Source organism: Meles meles, chromosome 3 (genome assembly GCF_922984935.1).
Source record: "Meles meles chromosome 3, mMelMel3.1 paternal haplotype, whole genome shotgun sequence".
NCBI lineage: Eukaryota > Metazoa > Chordata > Mammalia > Carnivora > Mustelidae > Meles > Meles meles.
Genome location: NC_060068.1, coordinates 117,199,961 through 117,224,623, shown reverse-complemented (window position 1 = coordinate 117,224,623; position 24,663 = coordinate 117,199,961). Strand labels below are relative to the sequence as shown.

The window sequence follows — 24,663 nt, the reverse complement described above, 5'->3', positions numbered from 1 at the left end:
TCTATTTTAGCCAATATCAGACTCATGTAATAATTTAACTCTTAAACTGAAAAACTGACTTGAATGTTTATATCTAGTTGTATATGTGTACAAAGTGATAGGTGTTCCTATGTGTATGTAATCCTATTTTCATATACACAGAGCAATCTGTTCTTTAGAAAGAAAATGAGTAGGAGTGTGTTACCCTTCAACCTCCAATCCGCCTCTAACATCAACACGTAAATCTCATTACCAATTAAGCTGCCTGCAAGAGAACCCATCAAATGCTTCCAAAGTGCTCTGGCTTCCTATATCTAATTACAAATTGCAGAATACTAATTTCGGTGCCAATCAATCAGAGAACCAGTGTGCTGCACTAATCCTCACTGGGGGGTGTTGAATATCAATCTCTGTGTCTGCCTGTAGCTTAGTCAATTCCCCTATCTCCAGATTGTCTGTTTTGTTTAACATTTGTGTCTACACCGGGAATAGGATTTTCTCCTTTTTAATGTAAAGTAATACTTTCTACTAAAAGATGTCCTTTTTTTTTTTTTATAGTATGTCAAAGTAAGGCAAACTACTTTAACCAATCCACGCTTGAAATATTTCATTTCCCAGGGCACCTGGGTGGCTCAGTGGGTTAAGCCTCTGCCTTCGGCTCATGTCATGATCTCAGGGTCTCCTAGGATCGAGCCCCACATCGAGCTCCCTGCTCAGCGTGGAGCCTGCTTCTCCCATCTTTCTCTGCCTGCCTCTCTGCCTACTTGTGATCTCACTCTCTGTCAAATAAATAAATAAATTCTTTAAAAAAATTTCTTTTCCCTTTCTCAAATGTAGGACCTTCCTGAAATAAATTTAGATTTGTCTCTGCTTTTTCACAATAAAGGCTTTTATTGGTCCTGCTAACCCATTGCTCGATGCTAAGTCCTATATTTTAGCCATTCTTCTTCACATCTAGCCTTCCTAGCAGGCTGCGACCAAGCCTCCTTTCTCTTTGGTGTAAAAACAAACCAATAAATCTAGGTCCGGGTTTGATTCTGCTACTACCTGTGTTGGGCTTTGAATAAATTACTCTTTCTAGGCCCCTCTTGCCTGATTTATAAAGTGGGATGATACCCCAAAATTGGAATGGGTTGTGAGAATTAAATGAAATAATGTGCACACACATTCCTGAGCATAACGTTGACACATACTCAGGGCTCGGTCAACGCTAGCTGCTTGCGCCTATGTTGACTTACCGTAGCACCAGAAGAGTCACGTCAGTGAGTATGCCTTGTAATTCAGAGTGGGTCCCTTTCGGCCACAACTCTGACATTTTAAAAACGAATTCTAGGGCACCTGGGTGGCTCAGTTAGTTAAGGGACTGCCTTCAGCTCAGGTCATGATCCCAGAGTCCCGGGATCGAGTCCCACATCGGGCTCCCGCTCCATCAGGAGCCTGCTTCTCCCTCTGACCTTCTCCCCTCTCATGCTCTCTCTCTCTCTTTCTCAAATGAATAAATTAAATGTTTTAAAAAGATAAAAATAAAAACGAAATCTAGGGCGAATCTTGCCTTTCTGTGCAGATGTACCGATTATCATCAGAGTGGCTGGGTGACTCAGGGAGGTAAGCAGATCCACGTGGGAAAGCAAGACTTCAGAGTCCGAATCTTCTGTGCCTCAACTGCCGTTTTCTGTCACGCATTCAGTGTTTGCTGTGTGCCCACTGTGGGCCAGGGACAGGTCAGGTAACATGCCGAATTCTTGTCTTCATGGAACTCGAGGTCTAGAATGGAAGGAAGACCTGGGTAAAATGAAGATGCCCAGGCGAAGAATGGGGAAGCAGTCTTCTAGGTGTATGGGATAGCCCACGTGATGCCCTTATATTGGCAACATTCAGTTCTTTTCCCAAGTAAAAGAAGTCCATTGCTGTTGAGCATGGTAATAAAGAGAGACTAATGACTAGAGGACAGGTTGGGAAGCAGGCAGTGGCCAGGTACCAATGGCCTGTGGGCTGCATTTAGGGCAACTTGATGTCTAGGGTCACAGGGACTCTTTGGATTAGGGACTGTAGTCCTAAAAGCTCCCTCTTCACTCTTTAAAATGTCCTGGTTTAGACAACAAATAACACAGTCACTATAGCTATGTTAGACAGCACAGATTTTATTCCCAATGCAGTGGGGAGTTTTTGAAGATCTTTAATGAGAATTATAGGAGAGCATCTACTTTTTAGGTGATAAGGCTTGAGTGACTGCAGAGGCTGCAAGGCAGAAGGCCAGCCTGGTTTCCCAGCCTCAGTGTCGGGTAGTGTGGTGAAGGTGTGGACAGAGATATGGGGGTGGAGGCCGGCTCTTAGGTCCTAGTGATAAAGAGGATATAGAAAATGAGGGAAGAGTTCCCAGGAATTATTGAAGTTTCTGGTTTAAACAGCTGAGTGGTTGGTGGTACCACTGCTCCAGTGCGGTGATTGAGAGTAAACACGGAGGAACAAAGGACCAGAAGAACTAAGACACGGTATTTGACAGGCCTAAGTTTGAGATGAAGGTGCCCAGTGTTTGCTCAAGGATTGGGAGCAGACGAATAGAACTGAATAGGTCTAAGGAGATGCAAGACAAACCCTTGCCTTTCAAATCCAAACCTTTTTCTTTTTTTAAGGATTTTATTTCTTTATTTGAGAGAGCCTGAAAGAGAGAGCATGAGAGGGAAAGGGCAGAGGGAGAGGGAGAGAGAGAAGCAGACTCCCCGCTGAGCAGGAAGCCCAACATTAGTCTCCATCCCAGGACCCTGCGATCATGACCTGAGCTGATGGCAGACACTTAACCAACTGAGCCATCCAGGTGTCCCTCAAATCCAAATCTTCTATACCCAAGAAACCATGTTAAATATGGAGTGATACTTGGGTATTTCTTCATAGCGTGTTCCCTCAATAACGCTTGTCTGGATGCCTCGTCTTTTGCCTGTGGGCGGTTAGTTGCCGCTGAGGAACAAGCCATCCTCCCCACAGGGGTGTGGCTGAGACCTGCCCCTGACAGACTAGGACTTCAGGCCTGAGGGGCTGTGTGCTTTCACTAAGGTACCCAGGCAGTGCGAGAGCTGTTGTGCGATCTCAGTCTCCTCCTCTCCCCCAAATCATTCTTTCTAAGACTGAAAGTCCATGGATTGTCTCTAGATGAGAGTCCCTTACCAAAGTTCTGGATGAGGCAGTGGATTCTGCTGTGGGCTATAGTTACCGGGAAGGGTTTATCTCCACCAGGGAAGGAAGAGACGGTCTTTCACAGCCTTACGATTGTGAGCAGAGCCAGTTTGATTGTTGAGATGTTCCTGTGGTGAGAAGCACATGTGTTTTGCCTGCCACAGAGTGTCCTATTGTGTCAGCCTCACTAACGCGTGCCTCCCAGCGCAGCTGATGCGTCCGTTTGCTCCAGAGTGACAGCTGGCTGCCTGGCCAGTCCCTGCGGCAGCTGCCTCAGGTAGAGACAGCTGCTCTGCCAGCAGGTATGGAGAACAGAAACAGGCAAGGAAGGTCCACTGCTTTTGGAGTTCCTTGGACATAAAACCCTGGTTCATCACTTTGGTGTCGTGCACCGGACAGAATCGTTCTTTAAACCTTCTCATCTAGGGGACCTACTGCTGAATTAGTGCTTTCAACTTATGAAGATTATAATGAGTTTCAGACAAAAGGAGGCCATTGTAATAGTCTTCCGGTTAGAGCATGATGCCGATTTCACGCCGCATTTCTGTGGTACCAGTCGGGTTTCAGCCAATTAATTAAATCATAGCAAGCCTGGGAACGAAGTTTAAATTATTGTGCATGGAATTACCCACCCATTCATTGCTTATGGCTGAAGCAACATTTGCATGGGCCCTGGGTGTCATGTTCACCCGGGAGTGACTTTCTCCTTTCATCCGTGTCTCTCAGCTGTCACCCCATGTCTGGAGAGTGTGCCTGCAAGCCGGGCTGGTCAGGACTCTACTGCAATGAGACGTGTTCTCCTGGATTCTTTGGGGAAGCTTGCCAGCAGATCTGCAACTGCCAAAACGGGGCTGACTGTGACAGTGTGACTGGGAAGTGCACCTGTGCCCCGGGATTCAAAGTGAGTGGCTCTGGAGGAAGGCGACGCGGGGTACGATGAGGAGCGTTATGACACCGTGTCCCATATAGGACCTTTCCTCAAGTACAGGGAATGTGCTGAGATCTGTCACATCATTACCTAGATAGAGAATGAAAAGCACCAATAAGAAACATAAGGAAGTACCTTATTGCCCGTGCGCCCACCGAGCAGATTTTTACCTAGTTTCTAGGATTCCTGAACTACAGGTTAGGAATTTTTGTTTTAAAGGAAAATGGGGGAAAAAAATAAAGGAAAATGGGTTAGTCTTGATTATTTTCTCTCCTTTGAAAGAGGGTAGGATTAACCAATGAAGATGTTGATAATTATTCCAGAGTGTTAAATGTGGGGTGAGTAGGTAATAAAGACTCAGAGTTGAGGGGATCTTTACAGGTTTTTCTAATCTATATCACTATTCTTTGGTGGAGCCCTTCGTTTAGCCTGTGTTAAATCTCTTCTGTTTTTCTTTTTATTTATTTTTAAAGATTTTACCTATTCATTTGAGAGGGGGAGAGAGAGAGAGAGAGAGAGAGAGTGCATGAGCAGGAGGGAGGGTCAGAGAGAGAAGCAGACTCCCCGCTGAGCAGGGAGCCCAAGGCAGGATTGATTCCAGGACTCTGGGATCATGACCTGAGCTGAAGGCAGATGCTTAACCAACTGAGCCACCCCAGCACCCCAAGTCTCTTCTGTTTTTAAAGAAGATGACCTCCAGCCATCCTTGATAATCCACTTCTATGTTTTAGGCTTATTGTCAGATAATAAATTGAATCATGCTGTAGGTGGTATGTGTTGTGTTGCTTTCCCTCACCCACTAATCATTTTACATATTATTCAAAGAAGGCTAGGAAGCATTGCAATTTAATGTATAGTTTATATTTATGCTTATTTATTTATTGGCTGTAATTGATAGTTTATTGTTCTGTATCTGCTTGTCTGAGCAAGGACAAGGGTTTTTTGTATTTGCTAGGAGGGGAAGCTCATGAAAGCAGCAGGCTTTTTTGAGTCCCATTTAATACTGAATCCTAAGCAGGCCAGCTAGCATTGTCCTTGAATCTTTGAAATTTGTATGCTGAGGACATTTAACAATTAAAAAAAATACAAGTGTTAAAATTAGACAGGGAATATAATTAGCAGTGCCAAAATGTATTTTTGTTTGTTTGTATTGGCCTTATTTCATGCAGTAAAATTGCATGCCTTTTCCTCTCTGTGCCTGTCTAGGGCATTGACTGCTCTATCCCATGCCCGCTGGGAACGTACGGAATAAACTGTTCCTCTCTCTGTGGCTGTAAGAACGATGCTTTCTGTTCACCTGTAGATGGGTCTTGTACTTGCAAGGCAGGTAAGTGGCTGAATGAGTCTTTTCTTTGCTCTTCATTCTGTTACCTTCTATAGTCACAGGGAAGAAACGTACACTAGGGTTCTAGCTCCATCGATGCCAACGTTCAGCGCCTAATCTCAGCCAGCCCCTCATCCAGGGTGGGCTCTCCTACATTTGTGAGCCAAGGAAAGGGACTCATGTAGGATCTCCGAAGTTGCTGCCAGCTCCCAAAGTCTGGGAGTCTGTGGGCTTTCGGTTAAAGTGAGCAAGCAGAAATACAGCCATGTCCCGAAATTGGCCTGGAGTCACACCAAGAAATGCAGCCAAGCGCCAATTTTAGGCAAAGGGCAAATGTGTCTATCTCTAGTTGCTGCAACAGGCAGGGTCCTGGAAACTCATGTCCATGGTCCACTGGGTTTGCTTTAAATGTAGGGTTGCTCTTTCAAACACAAGCCTTCCTTTAACCTCCCATATAAATATTTCACTTTCCTGACCAGAGCGACACTCGGCATTCTGCATGGCTTGTCGCCACACATTGGAGGTGCCCCTGCTCCCTCTCTTATCCCAGTACCCAGCAGTGCCTCTTGCTCCTGGCATCCTTGACCGATCATACAGCACAGATGGATTCTGGGTACTTGGGTCGCTGCTGATGGAGGCGCCTCTCGGCAGCGCCCCTGCTCTCTGTGCTGGGCCTGGGGGCCCTGATGTGCACCATTGTTTCCTCCACGCTCTGGCGTTCTTGTTGCTGCAGGCTGGCACGGTGTGGACTGCTCCATCAGCTGTCCCAGCGGCACTTGGGGCTTTAGCTGTAACCTGACCTGCCAGTGCCTCAACGGCGGAGCCTGCAACACCCAAGATGGGACCTGCACGTGTGCACCTGGTTGGCGTGGGGAGAAATGTGAGCTCCCCTGCCAGGTACGACAGAGCCAGCGCCCCAGCTGGGAAGGCATGGGGTCGGGGGGTTGCTGAGGGCAGAGTGTCTGCTCACTGCTGAAATGTCCCCAGTGTCTGGCATGCATGTGTGAACCCAATGAAACCCTCAGAAGAACTGAGGTCTTTGAAGTCAAATTGGACATAAGATCAGAAGAGGGATAGACATGGAAATTGGTTAGGTAGCTCTGCAAGAAGCACTCCCTTCTTTTCCTTCATCTCTGCCTGGTTTCCCCCCGCCGCCCCCCTCCCCCGTTCCTATAGCCCCATGTCTCCGTGGCAGCCAGTCAACCACCCAGCCGTCTGCCTGTCAACTCTCCAAATATTGTATCTCCATTATCATGGAAATCCTTCCGTCTTAGGGCGGGAAAATGGCAGAGGATTGAAAGGGGCTGGTGACCAGTGTCGCAGAAATGCTTATTGAGGTGGTGAGAAGTTTAGAAACAGCCATCTGTTAAACACCAGTGCATCTCGAGTCACAAGAATCTCTAAAGATTTCCCTCGTTCTATGCGGGCTCCACTGCCCTGACCTACTTTGGAGGCAGTCGTAACTGTAAATCTCAAACCCTGTCCCACTGCAGGCCGACAGAGGCTGCAAGTGGGGCACATGTTCTGTAGTAACGTGCTGATTTCCCTTTCTTCCTCTGAAGCCCGTGGCCTGTTTCTTGCCCTCTTTTTCATGACTCTTTCTTCCTATCTCATTTCTTTCCCCCTAAGCCATTAAGCGTTCGCTCAGTGATGTGCGTTCTCGCCCCCAGGAGAGAAGGCGAGATGACACTGTGACCCTCAGAACTGGGCCCCTTGTGGTGGGAGCCGTTTTCCCCTGGGCTTCCACTTCATCAAGTACAACCCATTTCCCAACTAGTGAGGATCCCACCCTGGGCTCTCATGTACCCTCCAAACCCCTGGGAAAGAGTTCAGTTAGCTTTGCTGCCTCTCATCCACCAGTGAACAAATTATCAGTGCTCTGTGACGGGCTCGAAGAGCACCTTTCACTCACAATCTGATGGTAGGTAAACCAAAGCACCTGGCACAATCTTGCCCTGTGTGTGTGTGTGTATGTAAGATGCTTTAGAAAATTCACGGAAGTCCACTGCTGGTTTAAGTGGCTCATATGGTGGCAAAGCCCCAGCAAACATTAGTGGAGCCTAATTTTTTTTATTTTTTGATTTTTTTAGTTTTAGTAAATTGTAGTCAAATGATGATGCTCTCAGATACCCACCACCTGTTTTATGCTGGTTTTCAGCTTCATTGCCCTGGATAGCTATGTACCCTCTGAAGGTTTATAGTGTCGTCCTCCCTCAGTTCATCAGGACCTGGCATGAAAGGGCAGTGTTGCTAAGTGCAGAGCTTTCCATTCCTTTCCCACAAACTAAACGATTGCATGCATGAAGGGTGTCGTCTCTGCTGGACCGAAACGGATGGGCACCTGAAAACGTTCAGGCCTGGGAACAGACCAGGGGGGAGTGCGTGCCAGCAAGTACGCCAGCCTTCCTTGGAATCTCGAATCAGAATACTCATGATACTCATGTCCTTGACATTTCCTCATGGAAAAGAGGGTATTGACTGGGGAAAGCAACTGAAGATTTTCACTTCTCCTAATGGTTCTTTGTATCACATTGGAAGTTTGCAGAAATGAACTTCAATTAGAGCTATGATTTTCTTTTAATTTTAAGAGCTTAATGAGTAGCGTGCCCTACAAGGAACACGTTATAAAAATCTTCAGGAGCAAAAGACTATTTCATTATGAGTGGTGGCTTATGATAAGACACAAAAGATTCTCTTAATTAATGAGTATGTTTACATATATTTGCATGTGTGCATATCAGTTGGTTTCACCATTCATAGGACCAACCGTTACCTTAGACATCAATTACAGTCTGAATGATTTTAAAACACCACTGCCTGCATTTGGGGAAAGACAGAGATGGCAAAAGGGGATTATAATGTGTGTTGCTGAGAGGTGCTTGGGAGAGGAGGGCCCTGGATCTGAGGTTGCTGACCGAGGTCCCCATCATCTCTCACTGTGGGTTTCCATGACCTCGTCGCTGTCTTCCACGCAGGATGGCACGTACGGGCTGAAGTGTGCAGAGCGCTGTGACTGTAGCCACGCAGATGGCTGTCACTTCACGACGGGCCACTGCCGCTGCCTCCCGGGATGGTCAGGTGAGCCAGAGACCACTACTTGAAATGGGAAACGTGCCACCTTATACCCAGTGCTGTTCCTTGCTGCTTTAGAGAAGCACACACAGGTCACCTTTTCAGGGAAGAAGAAATGGTAAAACCGCTGGTGAAAATGGTCACATTTTTACCCAAGAGATATCAGTACGAGACCTAATTCAGTAACTGGGAACGTGTGAATGGCTTGAAGGGCCTAACAAGGCTTCTGTGACATTTTGGAGCACTGAGGAAAGAATGATGGAAAGAAACCATAAGGACATAACTAAGTTCATCTTGGTGAAGCAAAAATATTCAATATTAATATTAATATGGTTAATATGCCATATTAAAATATTCATTGCTAGACATGAAAGTTTTAAAACTTTCTTTTTCTTACAATAATACTTAGGTCATAAAAATTCATAGTATGATTGAATATCAATTTTGTAGCTACAAGGTGGAGGTTTCTCCTTATTTATAGGGCTTCACGGTTCCAGCTAGGAAGTTTATCAGACTAGAAAATGAACCCTGTTTTTGCTCATGATAAACAGACTCGGGAGAGGGCACTGAATGCTCAGGCAAATTGGGGTCCTGCTTTTTTTTCATGTCTTTCATGAAGTCAAGCCTATTCTAAAAAACAAAAACAAAACCTTACAAAGTGAGTGGAATTTTAAATACTTATTTAGAAAAATTACAAATGGAAATGCACCAAGAAAGTTATTGAACTTGAGGATGAGTAGACTGGGTCTATTTATGAGCGATTTCTTCCGAAAGTAAAAGAAAATGTTGGCTACTAATACGCCAATTGAGAGTCAAGTACTGTGAAACTTGGGTGCATTTAAGGTGGTTAAATGCACCCAAACTCCCTTTTAAGATTCTCATTCCTAGTCATTTGTGTATGTGTGTGTTTGGTTGTGTATTTGTATATGTTGTATTTATATCTAAATATACGTGTATCTATATTCAGAGAAGAGAGGGAGATTTGTAGGAAACAACTATTTCCATACTGATGGTGCTTCCCTATCTCCCAAAATGTTTTTTTGACTTACCTTCTTTTTTTGTTTATTTTTTGTTTTTGTTGTTGTTTTTATTTTGACGTGTCTTCTAAGAGAAACTGGTAGTAACAAGCCAAGCGTCCTCTGTAGTGATGGTTTATGTTTTGAGAAGATGTGTCTTTCAGAGGAGAATCTTATGCCTCCATGCCAGAAATGGGACATTTAGGAAATTACGGAGTCAGGGTGATCTTAACTCTTAGCAAAAAAGCATAAAAATAAGAACAGAGAAATAAAAATAAATAGTGTTTTTTGAATGGTTACAGCAGGCTTGCAACAACTCTGTGAGATAGAAAATATCATTCTGTCCTTTTTGCAGATGAAGAAACTGAGGCACATAGAAGTTGAGTGTCGATCAAGGCCCCAGGGTCAGTAAATGGGAGAGACAGGGTTTGCACTAATGCCCTCCCACTGCATCTCCAGCTCTCGTCATGACTGCCCAGACTGTGCGCAGACTTCTTCCAAAATGTGCTGAGAGAAAGGATGGTTAGGCTGAGATTAATTCTGAGCATGGATGAGGACTTCTGAGAACTATATGAGAGGACTGTGGTGCTAAGTGCTGATAACCTGCAACCTCTTCATATATGTACACATGTGTATATGTGTATGTTTATGTGTGTCTATACATACCTAGGGAGAGAGAGAGAGTATATATGCATATGTTTATATGTATGCATTTGTATATAAGGAGACAGGCAGAGGCAGAGAGAGAGAGGAAGATATACCATAGATCCACCTATTTGTATAGGTGTATACACCTATTTGTATAATCCGGTGGTTTTTAGTATAGTCAAAGAATTGTACAACCATCATGACTATCATTTTTAGAAGACTTTCATCACCTCATAAAGAAATTCCAGTTGTACTTATTAGCAGTTATTCTCCATTTACGCCCAACTCACCTGGACAACCTCCCCCACCCCACCCTAAGCAACTATTAATTTATTTTCTGTCTCTATAGATTTGCCTATTCTGAACTGTATAGATTCATGCAATATGTGGTCTTTGGCTACTGGCTTCCTTCTCTTGGCTTGTTTTCAAGGTTCATTCCTACTGGAGATTTATCAGTACTTTATTCCTTTTGACCACTGACTAATATTCCATGGTACAGGTAGACCACATTTTATTTGTACATTCATCAGTTAATAGGCATTTAGGTTTTTTCCACTTAATGGCTATTTTGAAAAATCCTGTTAAGGACATTTACGTACAAAGTTTTTTGTGGATGTGTAAGTTTGGAACATAAATTGGGGGTGGAATTGCTGGGTTGTGTGATAACTCCAGGTTTAATCTTTTAAAGAATTGCTACACTGTTCCCCAAAGCAGTTGTACCATTTTCCACTCCCACCAGTAATGTGTGAGGTTTCTGTCTCCTCACCAAAAATTTTTATTATCTGTCTTTTTTATTCTGGCCATTCAAGTGGTGTGAAATGTTATTGCATTGAGTTTTTGATTTGCATTCCCTTAATAAAGGACGATGTTAAACATCTACTGTATTTAGTTCGGCCATCTGTATATCTTTTCCCAGCCATCTGTATTTCTGCTATCTACTCAGAGACTTTGCTCATTTTTTAATTGGGTCACTTTGTATTTTTATAATTGACTTGGAATATTTCTTTATGTATTTTATATGTATGTCCCTTATCAGATATATGATTTGCAAATATTTTCTCCCATTCTGTATGTTACTTTTTTCACTCTCTTCATGAGTCTGTTTCCACAGAAAAAAGTTTTTATTTTGACGGAGTTCAGTTTATCTGTTTTTTCTTTTGCTGCTAATGTTTTTGGTGTCAAATCTAAGAAACCATTGGCTAGTCCAAGGTCACAAAGATTTGTACCGTGTATTCTTCTAAGCATTTTATAGTTTTAGATTTTACATTGAGGTCTTTGATCCGTTTTGAGTTTGGTTTTATATATGGTGTGAGATAAGGGTCCAACTTCATTCTTTCACATGCTGATTTCCATTTGTTCCAGCATCATGTCCTGAGAAGATCATTCATCCTCATCCCCGCCCATCACCTGTATTGTCTTGATACTCTTGCAAAAAATCAACTGACCACATGTGTGAGGGCATTTATATCTGGACTCTCACTTATGCTCCACTGATACATATCCTTATGCCAGTACCATACTGTTTTGATTACTATAGCTTTACAGAAAGTTTTGAAATATGGGAAGTGTGAGTCCTCCAATTTGGTCTTCTTTTTCAAGATTGTTTGGGCTATCCCGGGTCCCTTGAATTTCTATATGAATTTTAGGGTGAGCATATCAATTCCTATGAAGAAGCAAGGTGGATTTAATGAGGAATGAGTCTACAGATCAATATGGGGATTACTGCTAACTTGGCAATATATGTCTTCAGATCCTTGAATAGAAAATGTCATCAGTGACCTCTTTGTCAGTGTCTCTCAATCCTTTGGAATTTGTTGAGAGCTGCTTTGGCTTCTGACAGGAGTAAACTGAGATGAACTGTCATGTGCTTGATTTCCTGTGTCTGAGAGCTACCTTGGGAAGCAGACCAAGCCTGGCGTAATGGACTTTATTTCCTGTCAATAGGAGTTACCCACAGACACAAAGACTCTTCTGCCCTCCAGTTTCTCCTTGACCTGCCAAAGCTAAGATAACTCTGACCTCACAGCATGAAATTCCACCTCCCCATGTTTCTATGTGCTCTCAGTTACTAAATGTTAAAACTGCATCACGCTAAGAGTAAACCATATTTTGTGACTTCCCTAGCATGCTTGAACTCTTCAAATAAAATGACCAGTACTAAGTTCTCCATCACCACAATGAAGTGAAAGCATTTTGAACCCCCTGGCAAATTCAGAACTTTTCTAACAGAAAAGCCCTATCATTTGTTTTGGACCACACTCCACCAAATCTCCTTTTGTTTTATGAATATAGAGGAAATGTGAGGTGTTCCTGAACACACCAGTCACTGCTCAAGTATCTACCTGCTTTGATGATTTAGAGCCAGACTGTGAAAGGCATACTCGCGTCTACATGAGAAAAGCAGGAGATATGATTTGGCCTGAAGCCAGCCAGAAAATGTGTTTGTTGCATTCCACAGTCTGGGTCGTGGGGTAAGACAAATTACCCCATCTGGCCTTAGACCTATGGAGCTCCTGCGGGAATGCAGTGACTTTGTCACACAGCATAATCTTGTAATACTCTGTCCATCTGTGACTGGTCTGCTTCTCCAAAGGGGAAGACATTCTGCTGCTTCAAGCTGCTCTTTACTTATCAGCCCCCTGTCTCTTTGCTTCATGGCCCCATTGTCTCATTTCTCTGGGTCTTCTGTGGAGGCTGTTGATCTCTGAGGATCTAAGACCACCCCAAGAATTTTTAAAGAGAAATCATTCCCCACATTCACAGTACACACTAGGTATATGCAAACGTACATCAAGGAGAAGCAGGTTACGAACATTCCAAAAAGCCCTCCACCAATTGGACCAAGAACTGGTTCATATTCCCAAGAGGAAAGAAGAGGGGACTCTGTGTTATTTACATAGAACGCCATTTCATTGTCAACACTGGATAGACTCATAATTTTTCATCAGCGAACTTGTTTTTGAGGAAGTACCTCAGAAGAATCTTTCTCCACATAAGAAAGCCTTGGCTTTGCATTTGGATACCAGATGCCAGGGTGGATAAATAGCATCAGTCTGGGGAAGTCAATGATTCCGTTTCCTCTCCTCCCTGTTGCTGAGGGTGCTGTAGCTGAAATGTGCGGTATCACTGGACAGGGTAATAGCGTTGGGGGTAACACTGAGGTTTTGGTGTAGTCTAACAACAAGAGTCTAACGGGGCTCTTCCCCTGACAAATCAATAAGAAGGCACAGGGTCACCAACAATGCAAGGTCATGAAGGACAGTGAGGGGGGGGATGCTCATCAGACCTGTTTTTAGAACCAGAGATAAGGGTGGGGAGAGCTTTATTCCTCTTTACAAAGAAAATGACACACCTCGGGCACCTGGGTGGCTCAGTTGGTTAATCAACTGCCTTCCACTCAGGTCATGATCCTGGAGTCCCAGGATTGAGTCCTGCGTTGGGCCTCCAGCTCCTCGGGAAGTCTGCTTCTCCCTCTGACCTTCTCCCCTCTCATGCTCTCTCTCACTCTCTCTCTCTCAAATAGATAAATAAAATCTTTGAAAAGCAAATGACACACCTCAACTGAGGAAATCATCTACTAACCTGATACACTAAGGAAATCAGTTTGTTTTCTCACTGTGGGGCTCATCCACCACTCCTCCTGACTTTACCCTCTTTTCTGACGTTGGACTGTCTTTCTCTACTAAAGGAACTGAGACTCTATTTCTATCATCGACTGTTCCATTTTACCTGGTTCTAAAACAGGTTTTCAAAAGGTACTGCCATACCGATTACCCAAAGCAAAAGTTGCCTCTGATATCCCAGGTGCTATTTCCAAAAGAAATGTACCATTAAAAGAAGAGAGGCACTTTTATTATATATAGTTATTAAAACCTTACTATATAGCTATTTTTAGCCATTTGAGTATTTTATCAAAAAGAGGCAGATTGCAGTTTAAAAAAAATGTTCGGGAAAATGAAACACTGTCCAAAATATAGGCTGCGTCCTGGGCGCCTTCTCCCACACCTCTCCCCATGTACACATGAGCCCACACATGCATGTACGCAGGCACACACATGCACACACATGCACACTGCTATAAAATGAGACTGGCTTTTCAAAATGATTATTCTAAAGTCCTGGATGTCAATGAAATGTAATTAGTTGTGTGTGTGTGTGAATGTGTATTTCCAGAGTAGTGAGGTAATATGCTTTATAAATATTTTTCCAAAACAGTAGAAACACACTGATGTTTTTTCTTCCTTTCTGCCTTGACTTCAGCCAGCCAGAACACCTCTTCACTGAGCTTGAAAGCTAATCAAGATTTTATGCCAGCTGTGTGGGGACATAGGTCGTCTCCAGCCTGGTTCCCAGCCCTGGCTAAGATCACTGTCACCTGGGAATATTTTTAACTTGTGTGTTCCCCGACCCCACCTCACACCTACTGAATGACAACCTGGAGAGTGAGTGAGGAGGGGGATGGAGCCATTGCCAGCCCATAAAGCACCTTTTGTACTAATTTGGAGAAGATTTGGAAATCTTTCAGGTTGCACTTCTTGGCAGGTCAAGGGCAAGGTGGATTTTGTCTTCCCTTTGCTCTGTGGCCCGGGGCTCTTGTGCAGTATACAGCCTGCACAACTTTACGTGGTGGCCTCGTTTGTCATTTCAAAAGCTGCACTGGTGACCCATGCGTGGGCATAGTTACCAGCCTGTAGACTGGCCTCTGCTATGCCTTTTTACTCTCACTATTGAAGAGGTGGAGGGGTCCCAGGGAGCATTTCTGTGACAGAAGCCTTGTAACCAGTGGCAGAAGGCTTAGGGATACACTCATACCGGGGGTGGGGGGGTGGAGTTAAATGCTAAACTAAGAGAAAAGAGATTAGGATACCAAGTCAACCTCTAGGAGTGGTGGGAAAAGGAGAGGAACTAGCAACCATGGATGAGGGTAGCAGGGGCAAGAAGAATAGCAGGAGAGGTGGGGTGATTCTCTGAGTCTGACCAGGAGGAGTGTGTTAGAAGGAGGAAAGTTTCTGAGAAGAGCCCAGCTTTTCTTTTCTTTCTTTCTTTTTTTTTTTTTTTTAAGAATTTATTTATTTATTTGACAGAGAGAGATCTCAAGTAGGCAGAGAGGCAGGCAGAGAGAGAGGGGAGGAAGTAGGGTCTTCACTGAGCAGAGAACCCAATGTGGGGCTCGATCCCAGGACCTTGAGATCACAGCCTGAGCTGAAGGCACAGGCTTAACCCACTGAGCTATCCAAGCACCCTGAGCCCAGCTTTTTGGCTCTTCCCAGCAAGCACAGCTAAGCCTGTAGTGGTCCCAGCCCCTCTCCCAAAGGATGGCCCCCTCTGTGCATTTCCCCAAACACTCCAAGTAGGACCAGGTGAACAAGTGAACTGCTACCATAGGTACTGATCTGTCCCAAAGTGATCTCTCATGTGGCTTAATAACACCTGAGTTATTATAGTAAGGGGGGAAACTACCTTTCATGGTGCAGTAACATAAAAGTCCAAATTCAGGCACAAATGAGCTTTAATTAACACGCATGTACCCAGTCAACCAGGGTACTGAAGGGTGGACAGCATTCATGCAGGAGCCCTTGTAGGTCTGTCTATGTGATTTTGTGGGGAGGGAGTTCTGCAAACGCAGAATGTGGGGTCCCTGAGGTGACGGTGGAGGAAGGGGCTTGTGTTCTGAAAAGAAAGGCTGCAGAAACAGCCAAAGCTCCCCGAGTTCCCCATCTGTCTAGCAGTCTGTCCTGTTTGCTTTTATCTGGGGGTCCAGGGTGAGGCAGGTCATGCTCTCTGGTGCTTTTGTCTTGCAGCTGCAAATCCAAACATCGATGCTTTCTAGGACTTTTCAAGATGTTTTTTTCAACCTGGTCATCCCTAGAAAGCAGATCCTTTTTTAAAAAAAAATCCATCTTTAAAATTCATGCATCCAAATAGAACAATTTAGCAAGCCTTTGTCGAGTGTCTCCCGAGTTGTGCACAGCCACAGTGCTGGGTGGTACCGGGAACACGACGGGGAAGCATTGCCAGCCCCCAGCCTGCAGAAGCTCACGTCCTCTCAGGCCGACCCTGCATGGGCACCGGTGGAGACGCCAATGAATAACGTCTCTACGCCAACAGTAAGTGGCCGCTTTGTTAGCAAGGGGATTAGGAAAGCAGAAAAAGTCTTATGACTCTATACTGTGGTTCTTCTCTTCTATAATCATCAAGCCCAATGATTATTAACAAATCTCTCTCTTCATCCTAATATGTGTTTCATAGCTTGTTGCTCAGGAACCAGACACTGAATTGAAATCATGTCCTTCGTTCACTCATGCCCCCAAAGGTTGCAGTGCTGGCAGAAGGAATATGAACAATTAGCAAGATGAGGAGTTTGGGTTCTATCTCTGAGAGGGAGAAGTACTGACACCCCAGATGATTTCTTTTACCGCATTCATGCGATCACAAATGCCTTGTGAATGCTGGTTTCACACTGAGGCTGCCGGCATAATGCATCAGGCATGAAATGCACGAACATTTCTTTAGAGCTGCTTAGCTGAAGTTTATCACGATCATTCAGCCATTGCCTAGCAACTTGGGAAGGCTATCAAAGAGCTCTTTGTCCTTGGTCCTGGCAAAAACAGTCCCTCACAGATCGCCTTATCAGCGTTAGAAGGTTTATCAGGAAAAAAAAAAATGCTTCCATTGAACCAGAGATTTCTGCAAATTTAAAGATACCCCTTTCCCGTTTTGTCCCCTCTTCCAAATACCTTAGGGAGGTGCTTTATGAAGTAATTCCTATTAGAGCCTTTATCTGTTCTTTAGTAAACCTTCCAAAAGAATTTCTTCCAGATGCCTGCATAATTCTTCTGCTTTGTAATCTGTGCTAACATTAAAAAACACGGACCACAGACCTGAGCTCATGAAGGTCTGTCTTCTCCAAAATCAGCAAGGCAGACACTTCCACCACCACCGCCCACCCCACCCCCCCCCCCCCATGGGAAAGGTCACCATTTTAGGCACACAGAATAGAAATACGCTGGGTTTCTTGGTTTGCCTGTGCTTCTCATCACTTCTTTCGGGAAAGAGAGAATTGTATGGTTGCTCCACCCACTTGGAAAATGGTTCTGAATATCATGGTGGAAAGCGGAACTCTGCTGATTGATGCATTCAACAAATCTTTAACACCATCTTTAATAACATCTTTAACACTGTAGGGAGCAAAATCCCCATCTCGCTTTCAGGGAGCTGCCAGAAGTCATTCATTGCCCTGTATGGAATATGGGGTGGGGGGCAGGTACAGATATTTCATCTCCAATTTCTCTTATGTTTGTCTGGAATTTATCCTCCCTGGATTCCAAATGCCAATGACTTAGTTTAAGACCTTGTCATGCATATCTTTTTTTTTTTTTTTTTTTTTTTTTTTAACCTGTGTGACCTACAACAGCCACCTGACACAGGCCTTCTCTCTTCCAGGCTCATCCTCCTCATACTGTCTTCTGCCCTCCTGCCAACCACAAATTTAATTATGTGCTTCTCCTACTTAATTGTCAGTTTCGTCCCTGTCACCCCCAAGGGGGAAACTCACACTCCACAGCATGGCGTTCTTGGCTTTCTCTGCATGCCGCAAACTGGCTTCCCAGAGACCTTCCAATTCTTTCCAACCCCCGTTTTGGCTGTCCTCAACTTTGGGTACTTCCTTGGACTTTAGGGTCTTGTACACACCATTCCATTAGCTTGGAACCCTTGTCCACCTTCACAAGCCATTTCCTTTTCTGACTGTGATCCCCAGACAGAGTTAACGGGCTTATTCTGGGGCCGTTATCATTCTACAGCTGGAGGTCTTTCTTAGAGAACCTATTACCAGTAAACCAATAGCTCACTGGACCCCTTGAATGTTGATTAAGTTGAATTCTTTTTTTCTGTCTTTGATTAAAAAAGGAAACAGGAAAATGTCTTGTAGAACACCAGCCAAGTTTGCAAAGACTGAGGTGAAATCGATGGAAATAATTTAGGATTAACACACACACTAAAAAAAGATGGTTAATGCAAACTTAGAATTCCCTATCCTGAAAAAAAGTTTACTGCAGGAATACCTTTACACAGAAATCACATCAGTAGCTGTGTACCTAGTGTAACCTAGAGAAGCACTTACCCAGTTGCATCCCCTGTGAGCCTCACTGCTTGATAGATATTTCACAATTAGAGATTTATTTCTTAGGCTCCTTACATGTATATTCCCTTAAAATATAAGTATTCTCTGGAGAAGGTAACAACACAACAATAATCAATTTATCTTCTCTTTTCTTGACTGTAAGATGAAGGGAAAGATAACAGGAGGGCACAGAGCTCTGAAGAGGATGAGTAGCAAAGGGAGAAAATGGGACAGCAAGAGGAAAAATTGCAGCTTCAAATATACAAAGTCTACAAATAGATTAAGCATTAATATCTGAAAAATGATGATTTATTTTTTATTTTTTTTAATGATGATTTATTTTTACCAATGGTAGAGAAAAAGAAAAGGGATTGATTTTTAGGGGAAGTTGGTAATAGAATTATTATAATTTACTTTTTAAGGAAAGACTTATTTGCAATCCTGAAATAAAGATTTTTAAAAAGTACGCTGGGTTCTGTTGAAATATGCTTATACATTTGGAGACAGAAGATTTGACAGATGATCTCTAGAATTCCCTGTGATTCTCTGGAAATGAAATCATGGGTAAATCATGTGAAACAAGCGTATCATTGTAATGGATATCTTTGCTATATCGTGGGCCCTGTTACTCTATGAAAATTACCTCGATAAAGTTGATTATGACAGATGGTTATGTTATCCAGCTGGACAAACCTATTAGGGAAGACAAGTCAGATATGAAATAAAGGATCACTTTATTCAGATTTGCCAATCTGCCCTGGAGTCATTTTCTCTTAACATGCTCTGATTGAGAATGTGCTAAGTCATATATAAATTATGATCATCTATAATGTAAAAAAGTGACAGATAATTTTGACCTAAAGTGTGCTCCATTCCAGCTACACTGCATTTATTGGATATGAAGGGGAGATTTGGCAAGAGCTGATGAACCAAATCACCATGAATGGCTAAATCCCCCCCTTCCTCAAACTCCCACCCCACAACAATGTGCCAAAAATGAGGACTCATTTTCAGGATGATTTTCAGATTAATTCAGCTTCCGCATCTCAAAAATCCTAACTGGGATTTGCATGAATGGCTCCAAACCCAAACCATCAGGGTTGTCTTAGTATCTGTGAAGTGGGTGTCCCCAGCCTAGCTGCCATTAAATAGGAGTTCTGCATTATGGTCAGATCTCAGGACCTGAATTTGAACAGACTGAAGCCTGTAACAGGTTACCCTTGTTGATATCTCCTTCAGACTCACAAAACAAAATTTAGGTTTGCAGCCCCCTTTTGAAGTGGTGTATTCTTCAGAAGGTTTGATGTTTTGCCTTGTCAGCCAAAACACCAGATACAACCCTATAGCTGGTGAATCACATTTGGTGAGCAGAGCATTTGCATGTCATTCCACCTTAGCTTTTCAAAAGGGGTTTTTAGGGAAATAAAAAAAGATCACATGTTCGTGAACTCAAGGGAAAAAATCACAATGGGCCCAAATTCTGTATTTTATTCTATAGGGAACCCCGAAACCCTGGTCAGCTTATAACAGGTCTGATCTCCTTCAGCCTGCAGTGCAAGCTCAAATAATCATCTATTTGATTATTGGGTCAAGCTAGACACAATGAGGTCTGTACGCTTTCATGACTACTTAGCAGCCTTTACTAAGGGGGAGACTTTTGGAAGGAGAGAAACAGGAACTGTCCAAAGCGGAGTTAAGGCTCGGCAGAAATGACTGTGTACCAATTAGCCATGTTCACGTTGTAGTTTGGGGCTGCACCTGTTTTAAGGTTTGGGCCACAGAAGCAAAAACTGTAATACAAAACATGCCTTTCTCAGCTTCCTTGGTGCTGGGTATTGACAGCGTTCTGGAGTCCCTGAGTGTGTACGTGCTTGTTTTTCCTGTGTTTTCCCTTGGTCTCAAGCCAGCCATCGCTGGTTCACTACTAATTATAACTCATTGCTTCTCAATGCAGAGAGCATGTCTTTTTTTTTTTTTTTTTTTTTTTTGGTTTTCCAATATCTTTTTGTTGTTATTTATTTTTTTTTCTCTTTTTTTTTTTCTCATTTTATTTTTTTCAGCGTAACAGTATTCATTCTTTTTGCACAACACCCAGTGCTCCATGCAAAACGTGCCCTCTCCATTACCCACCACCTGTTCCCCCAACCTCCCACCCCTGACCCTTCAAAACCCTCAGGTTGCCCCAACCTCCCACCCCTGACCCTTCAAAACCCTCAGGTTGTTTTTCAGAGTCCATAGTCTCTTATGGTTCGCTTCCCCTCCCCAATGTCCATAGCCCGCTCCCCCTCCCCCAATCCCACCTCCCCGCAGCAACCCCCAGTTTGTTTTGTGAGATTAAGAGTCATTTATGGTTTGTCTCCCTCCCAATCCCATCTTGTTTCATTTATTCTTCTCCTATCTCCTACCCCCCCATGTTGCTTCTCCATGTCCTCATATCAGGGAGATCATATGATAACTGGCGGAGAAGTGAATCTAAAACGACGGGAAGATAGACCGCGGGGGGAGGGGCCGGCTCCCGGCAAGCGGCGGAGGAACGGAGCACAAAATCAGGACTTTTAAAAGTCTGTTCCACTGAGGGACATTGCTCCAGGGGCTAAACCGGGGTGAAGCCCACGCGGGGCCAGCGTGGCTCCAGGCCCCGCAGGGTCACAGAAGGATCGGGGGTGTCGGAGTGTCGGAGAGCTCGCAGCTATTAGAACGGAGAAGCCGGCTGCCAAGACAGAGCCGAGGACTGAGCATGTCTTTGAATTGCGGAGAATTCTGACTTACAAGAAAGAGGTGCCTGTTGTATTTCAAAGACAAACATACCAAAGAGACTTCTATTTACCTCAAAAAAAAAACAAAACTGGTTTTATTTTTTATTTGGGGGACTTTGGTTCCCCCCAGTCTTTTTTTTTTTCTTTAGGCATTTGTTCATTCATGAGCAGCTCTAGAGTTTCTGTTCCCAGGGTGAGAGTTAAAAACCTACATATAGTATCCTAATAATCAATAACTTAGACAACAGCTATAAATAGCATCAGTTGTGATATTCTGCCTTTATCTGCCTGGTGTAAGGTGAAATTTTTAAAGAGGAATTTAGTGGCACAGATGAGTGTATCTTTCCATCCTGTACAATGTATCATCAAAATGTTTTAAGATGGTGTCTGCTCCAGGGGGAAGGTTCTCTTTATGTAAAACAATTTAACCACTGTTTTACTTCTCTTTCTCTTTCTATGCTTTGTTCATTTCTCTGTAAAGATGAAGAATGGGGCGGGGGAGGAAGTTTTCAATGATAAAATACTTTTGATAAATTTTGCTTTTAATAGAACTCTTGGGCTTCCCATTTGTTCCCTCCTCCTAAAAGAGGAAAATCAGTATAACAAAGGTGTTTTATGCTCTTTTATGACTCCATAGAAAATCATCCTGTGATTATTTTAATGTTATGGTGACGCAATGAATGATTACACAATATGATGATGTACTGATGTACGTAAGTGAATTTTAAACCCTATGCCATGCCCGCTTATGGTTGCCTGGGATCACTCAGCTTGGGGACCGTAACCGTGCGCCTTGTCCTGGACTTTGCATCCCCGAGGCACCTGTCCACACTGCCTCTCACTCAGCCTCGCTTGTGTGCGCTGTTTCAGGTGTCCACTGTGACAGCGTGTGTGCTGAGGGGCGCTGGGGCCCCAACTGCTCTCTGCCTTGCTACTGTAAAAACGGGGCTTCGTGCTCCCCAGACGACGGCATCTGTGAGTGTGCGCCGGGGTTCCGAGGCACCACTTGTCAGAGAAGTAAGTGTCTCATGAGGGGCGATGTCTGCCTTCCCTTCTTAGGCCCCAGGAGTTACGGTTTCTGTCCTACCTCTCAGCGCATGGTGCCATTCTGTTTCAGTCAGGGCGAGGGAGAGGAGAGATACTAGGTCTCCCTGTTTCTCGAAGGGCTGTCCTTGATAGCACTCCCCAAGAGCTTTATTTGTTCCAGCCTTCAGGATGAGCCCAACAGATGGGGCTAGAGCCATTCCTTCTCAGTAATGATTTCAATGCCTCATTGGCATTATCATCGGGATATGTCTCTCGATCCTGCCTTAAATCTTACAAATGGTGTTCCAGAAATCCATTGACCTGTAAATATTTGATTCAGCAATTTTGGCATTGGCCTTACCTCAATTACCAGAAGTCAACATCAGCCAAACCTAGCGGCAAATCATACATCGTGCTATTAGACTTACAGCCAGTGTTGTGGGGAAAATAGCACTGCGGAGTTAAAAATGGGGCTGTTGACATAGGTCAATAGGATTTGAAGTTAGGAAGGGATCCATAAGATTTTACTACATTTTTTAGTAATTGTAATCAAGAAAAGAGTATTTGACTTTAAGATACCTTATCCTACTTTTTAAATAACTTTTTTTTTTCTTCGCTGTATGCATTCATCCTGTATTTAAATTCAAGGAATGTCTTGAGAAGGACTTAGTTATGTAGCATTTTTTTTTTTTTTGCTTGCTCCCTTCTCAATCACCATCATTTATCTGGATCACATTGAGGAGGAACAATCCTTTCAATGCAGACTGGAGGGGTGCCTGGGTGGCTCAGTGGGTTGGACCTCTGCCTTCGGCTTGGGTCATGATCCCAGAGTCCTGGCATCGAGGCCCGCATCGGGGTCTCTGCTCAGCAGGGAGCCTGATTACCCCTCTCTCTCTGCCTGCCTCTCTGCCCACTTGTGATCTCTGTCTGTCAAATAAATAAAATCTTTAAAATAGATAGATAGATAGATAGATAGAAAGATAAATGCAGACCGGATATCTATTTATTGCCAGTAATGACTCTTAAAGAATAAAGGATTGACACTTGGCTTGAGAGTATTTTGGGGGTATTTTAGAATTGAGTTTCCTTTCATTTGTTTCTTCCACAAAAATTCTTCAAGCCTCCATTCTGTGTCATGCCTTGAGTTAAGTAGGACCATAAGTGAGAAAATTGAGAGGACGGAGACATTTGCCTGCCCTCAAGCAATCCAGTCTAGTGGTTTCTTTTCATTATTAGAGAGTACCCTTCTTCCTTCCATGGTGGTGATTTTATACTTGGAAAATTCTCAATATTGTTTAAAAAAATTTTTTTTTACCTCTAATTGGAACTGGAGGCTGATATGGAATTTGAGAGACACATATCCCAGGAATGATAAACTGTTGATTTCTGATCTATTTTCAGTCTGTTCCCCTGGTTTCTATGGGCATCGCTGCAGCCAGACATGCCCACAGTGTGTGCACAGCAGTGGGCCATGCCACCACATCACGGGCCTCTGTGACTGCCTGCCTGGCTTCACAGGTGCCCTCTGCAATGAAGGTAAGGTGTGCGAGTGTTTCGGAGAGGCGTGCGGTGGTGGACGAACCACATACAGTCTGCCCTTGGGGGAGCCTGAGGACTCGTTTTCCGCTCTTAGCTCTCCATGCCTTCTGGTGCGCTGTGTCTGCAACTTCTGTAGATATGACTAGGAACTTCTGAAAAGCTGGCTTCCTGCTTCGGCAGAATCTCTTTATTCTCTGAGCTGTGCTACTCTTTGGTATTAACTGGAAACAGCCTCCCATACAAAATCAACAGAGGGAAGAAGGGTTTTGGCTCCCTGAGTGAGCCGGCATGAAGTCAGATTTGTAGAAATGTGATGTCTCCTGGTTTGGGATGCCTTCCTAAGAATCTTTGGCTTCATGTGTCTGCTTAAAATGAGCCCATTCAAGATGAGGGATGCTGTTGAGTGGAGGCAGCCAGTAAATAGGAAGCTGGGTGGATGACCTTCAAAGTTGTTTCCTGCCCCAAAACTGGAGTTCCATGAGCTGAGATGTAATTGTGCATTACTAACCCTGTAACTTATTCACAGTGTGTCCCAGTGGCAGATTTGGGAAAAACTGTGCTGGAGTTTGTACCTGTACCAACAATGGAACCTGTAACCCCATTGACCGATCTTGTCAGTGTTACCCAGGTTGGATTGGCAGTGACTGCTCTCAACGTGAGTCTTGTTCGAGAACAACCATGTGTATCTGTTTGTTTCCACATTCCTTAGGATGGAAGTATGAGGGTTTCTATAATCAGGAAATAATATATGAATAATTATAATATACCTTATTTTAATTTTAAGTGGCTTTATTCCCCATTAAGAGCTCTATGCAATGTTAAATCCAAATGATGTCTTAGAATCTAAATAGGTAACATTTTGCTTATTCACTTTTCAGTGCTTCTTTGTCTATGAAATGCGGGTATTGTACTCAGAAAGTCCATTCTCAGTTCTATATCAGGCCTCAAGTTCCAGCTATTTATTTTTCCTTGTTCTTGGGCAAAAATGATGCACATAATCATGGGAGATTTTTTTTTCTATTTTGTAAAATTACTTCAGACATATTATTTTTATTGGGCCATATTCCATACTGGATAACCAA

General features: G+C 43.6%; 1 protein-coding gene across 3 annotated transcripts in view; it reads left to right on the top strand.

Annotated features, from left to right (window-relative positions):
* Positions 1–24,663, top strand: part of MEGF10 (multiple EGF like domains 10) — a 212,602-nt gene that overhangs the window by 158,133 nt on the left and 29,806 nt on the right. For all 3 annotated transcript variants that reach the window (XM_046000699.1, XM_046000698.1, XM_046000697.1), the window contains 7 exons: positions 3,877–4,051; positions 5,285–5,405; positions 6,136–6,299; positions 8,378–8,480; positions 21,887–22,033; positions 23,444–23,578; positions 24,108–24,236. In XM_046000699.1, coding sequence (XP_045856655.1) covers positions 3,877–4,051; positions 5,285–5,405; positions 6,136–6,299; positions 8,378–8,480; positions 21,887–22,033; positions 23,444–23,578; positions 24,108–24,236 — 974 coding nt within the window. The remainder of the gene's footprint in view (positions 1–3,876; positions 4,052–5,284; positions 5,406–6,135; positions 6,300–8,377; positions 8,481–21,886; positions 22,034–23,443; positions 23,579–24,107; positions 24,237–24,663) is intronic.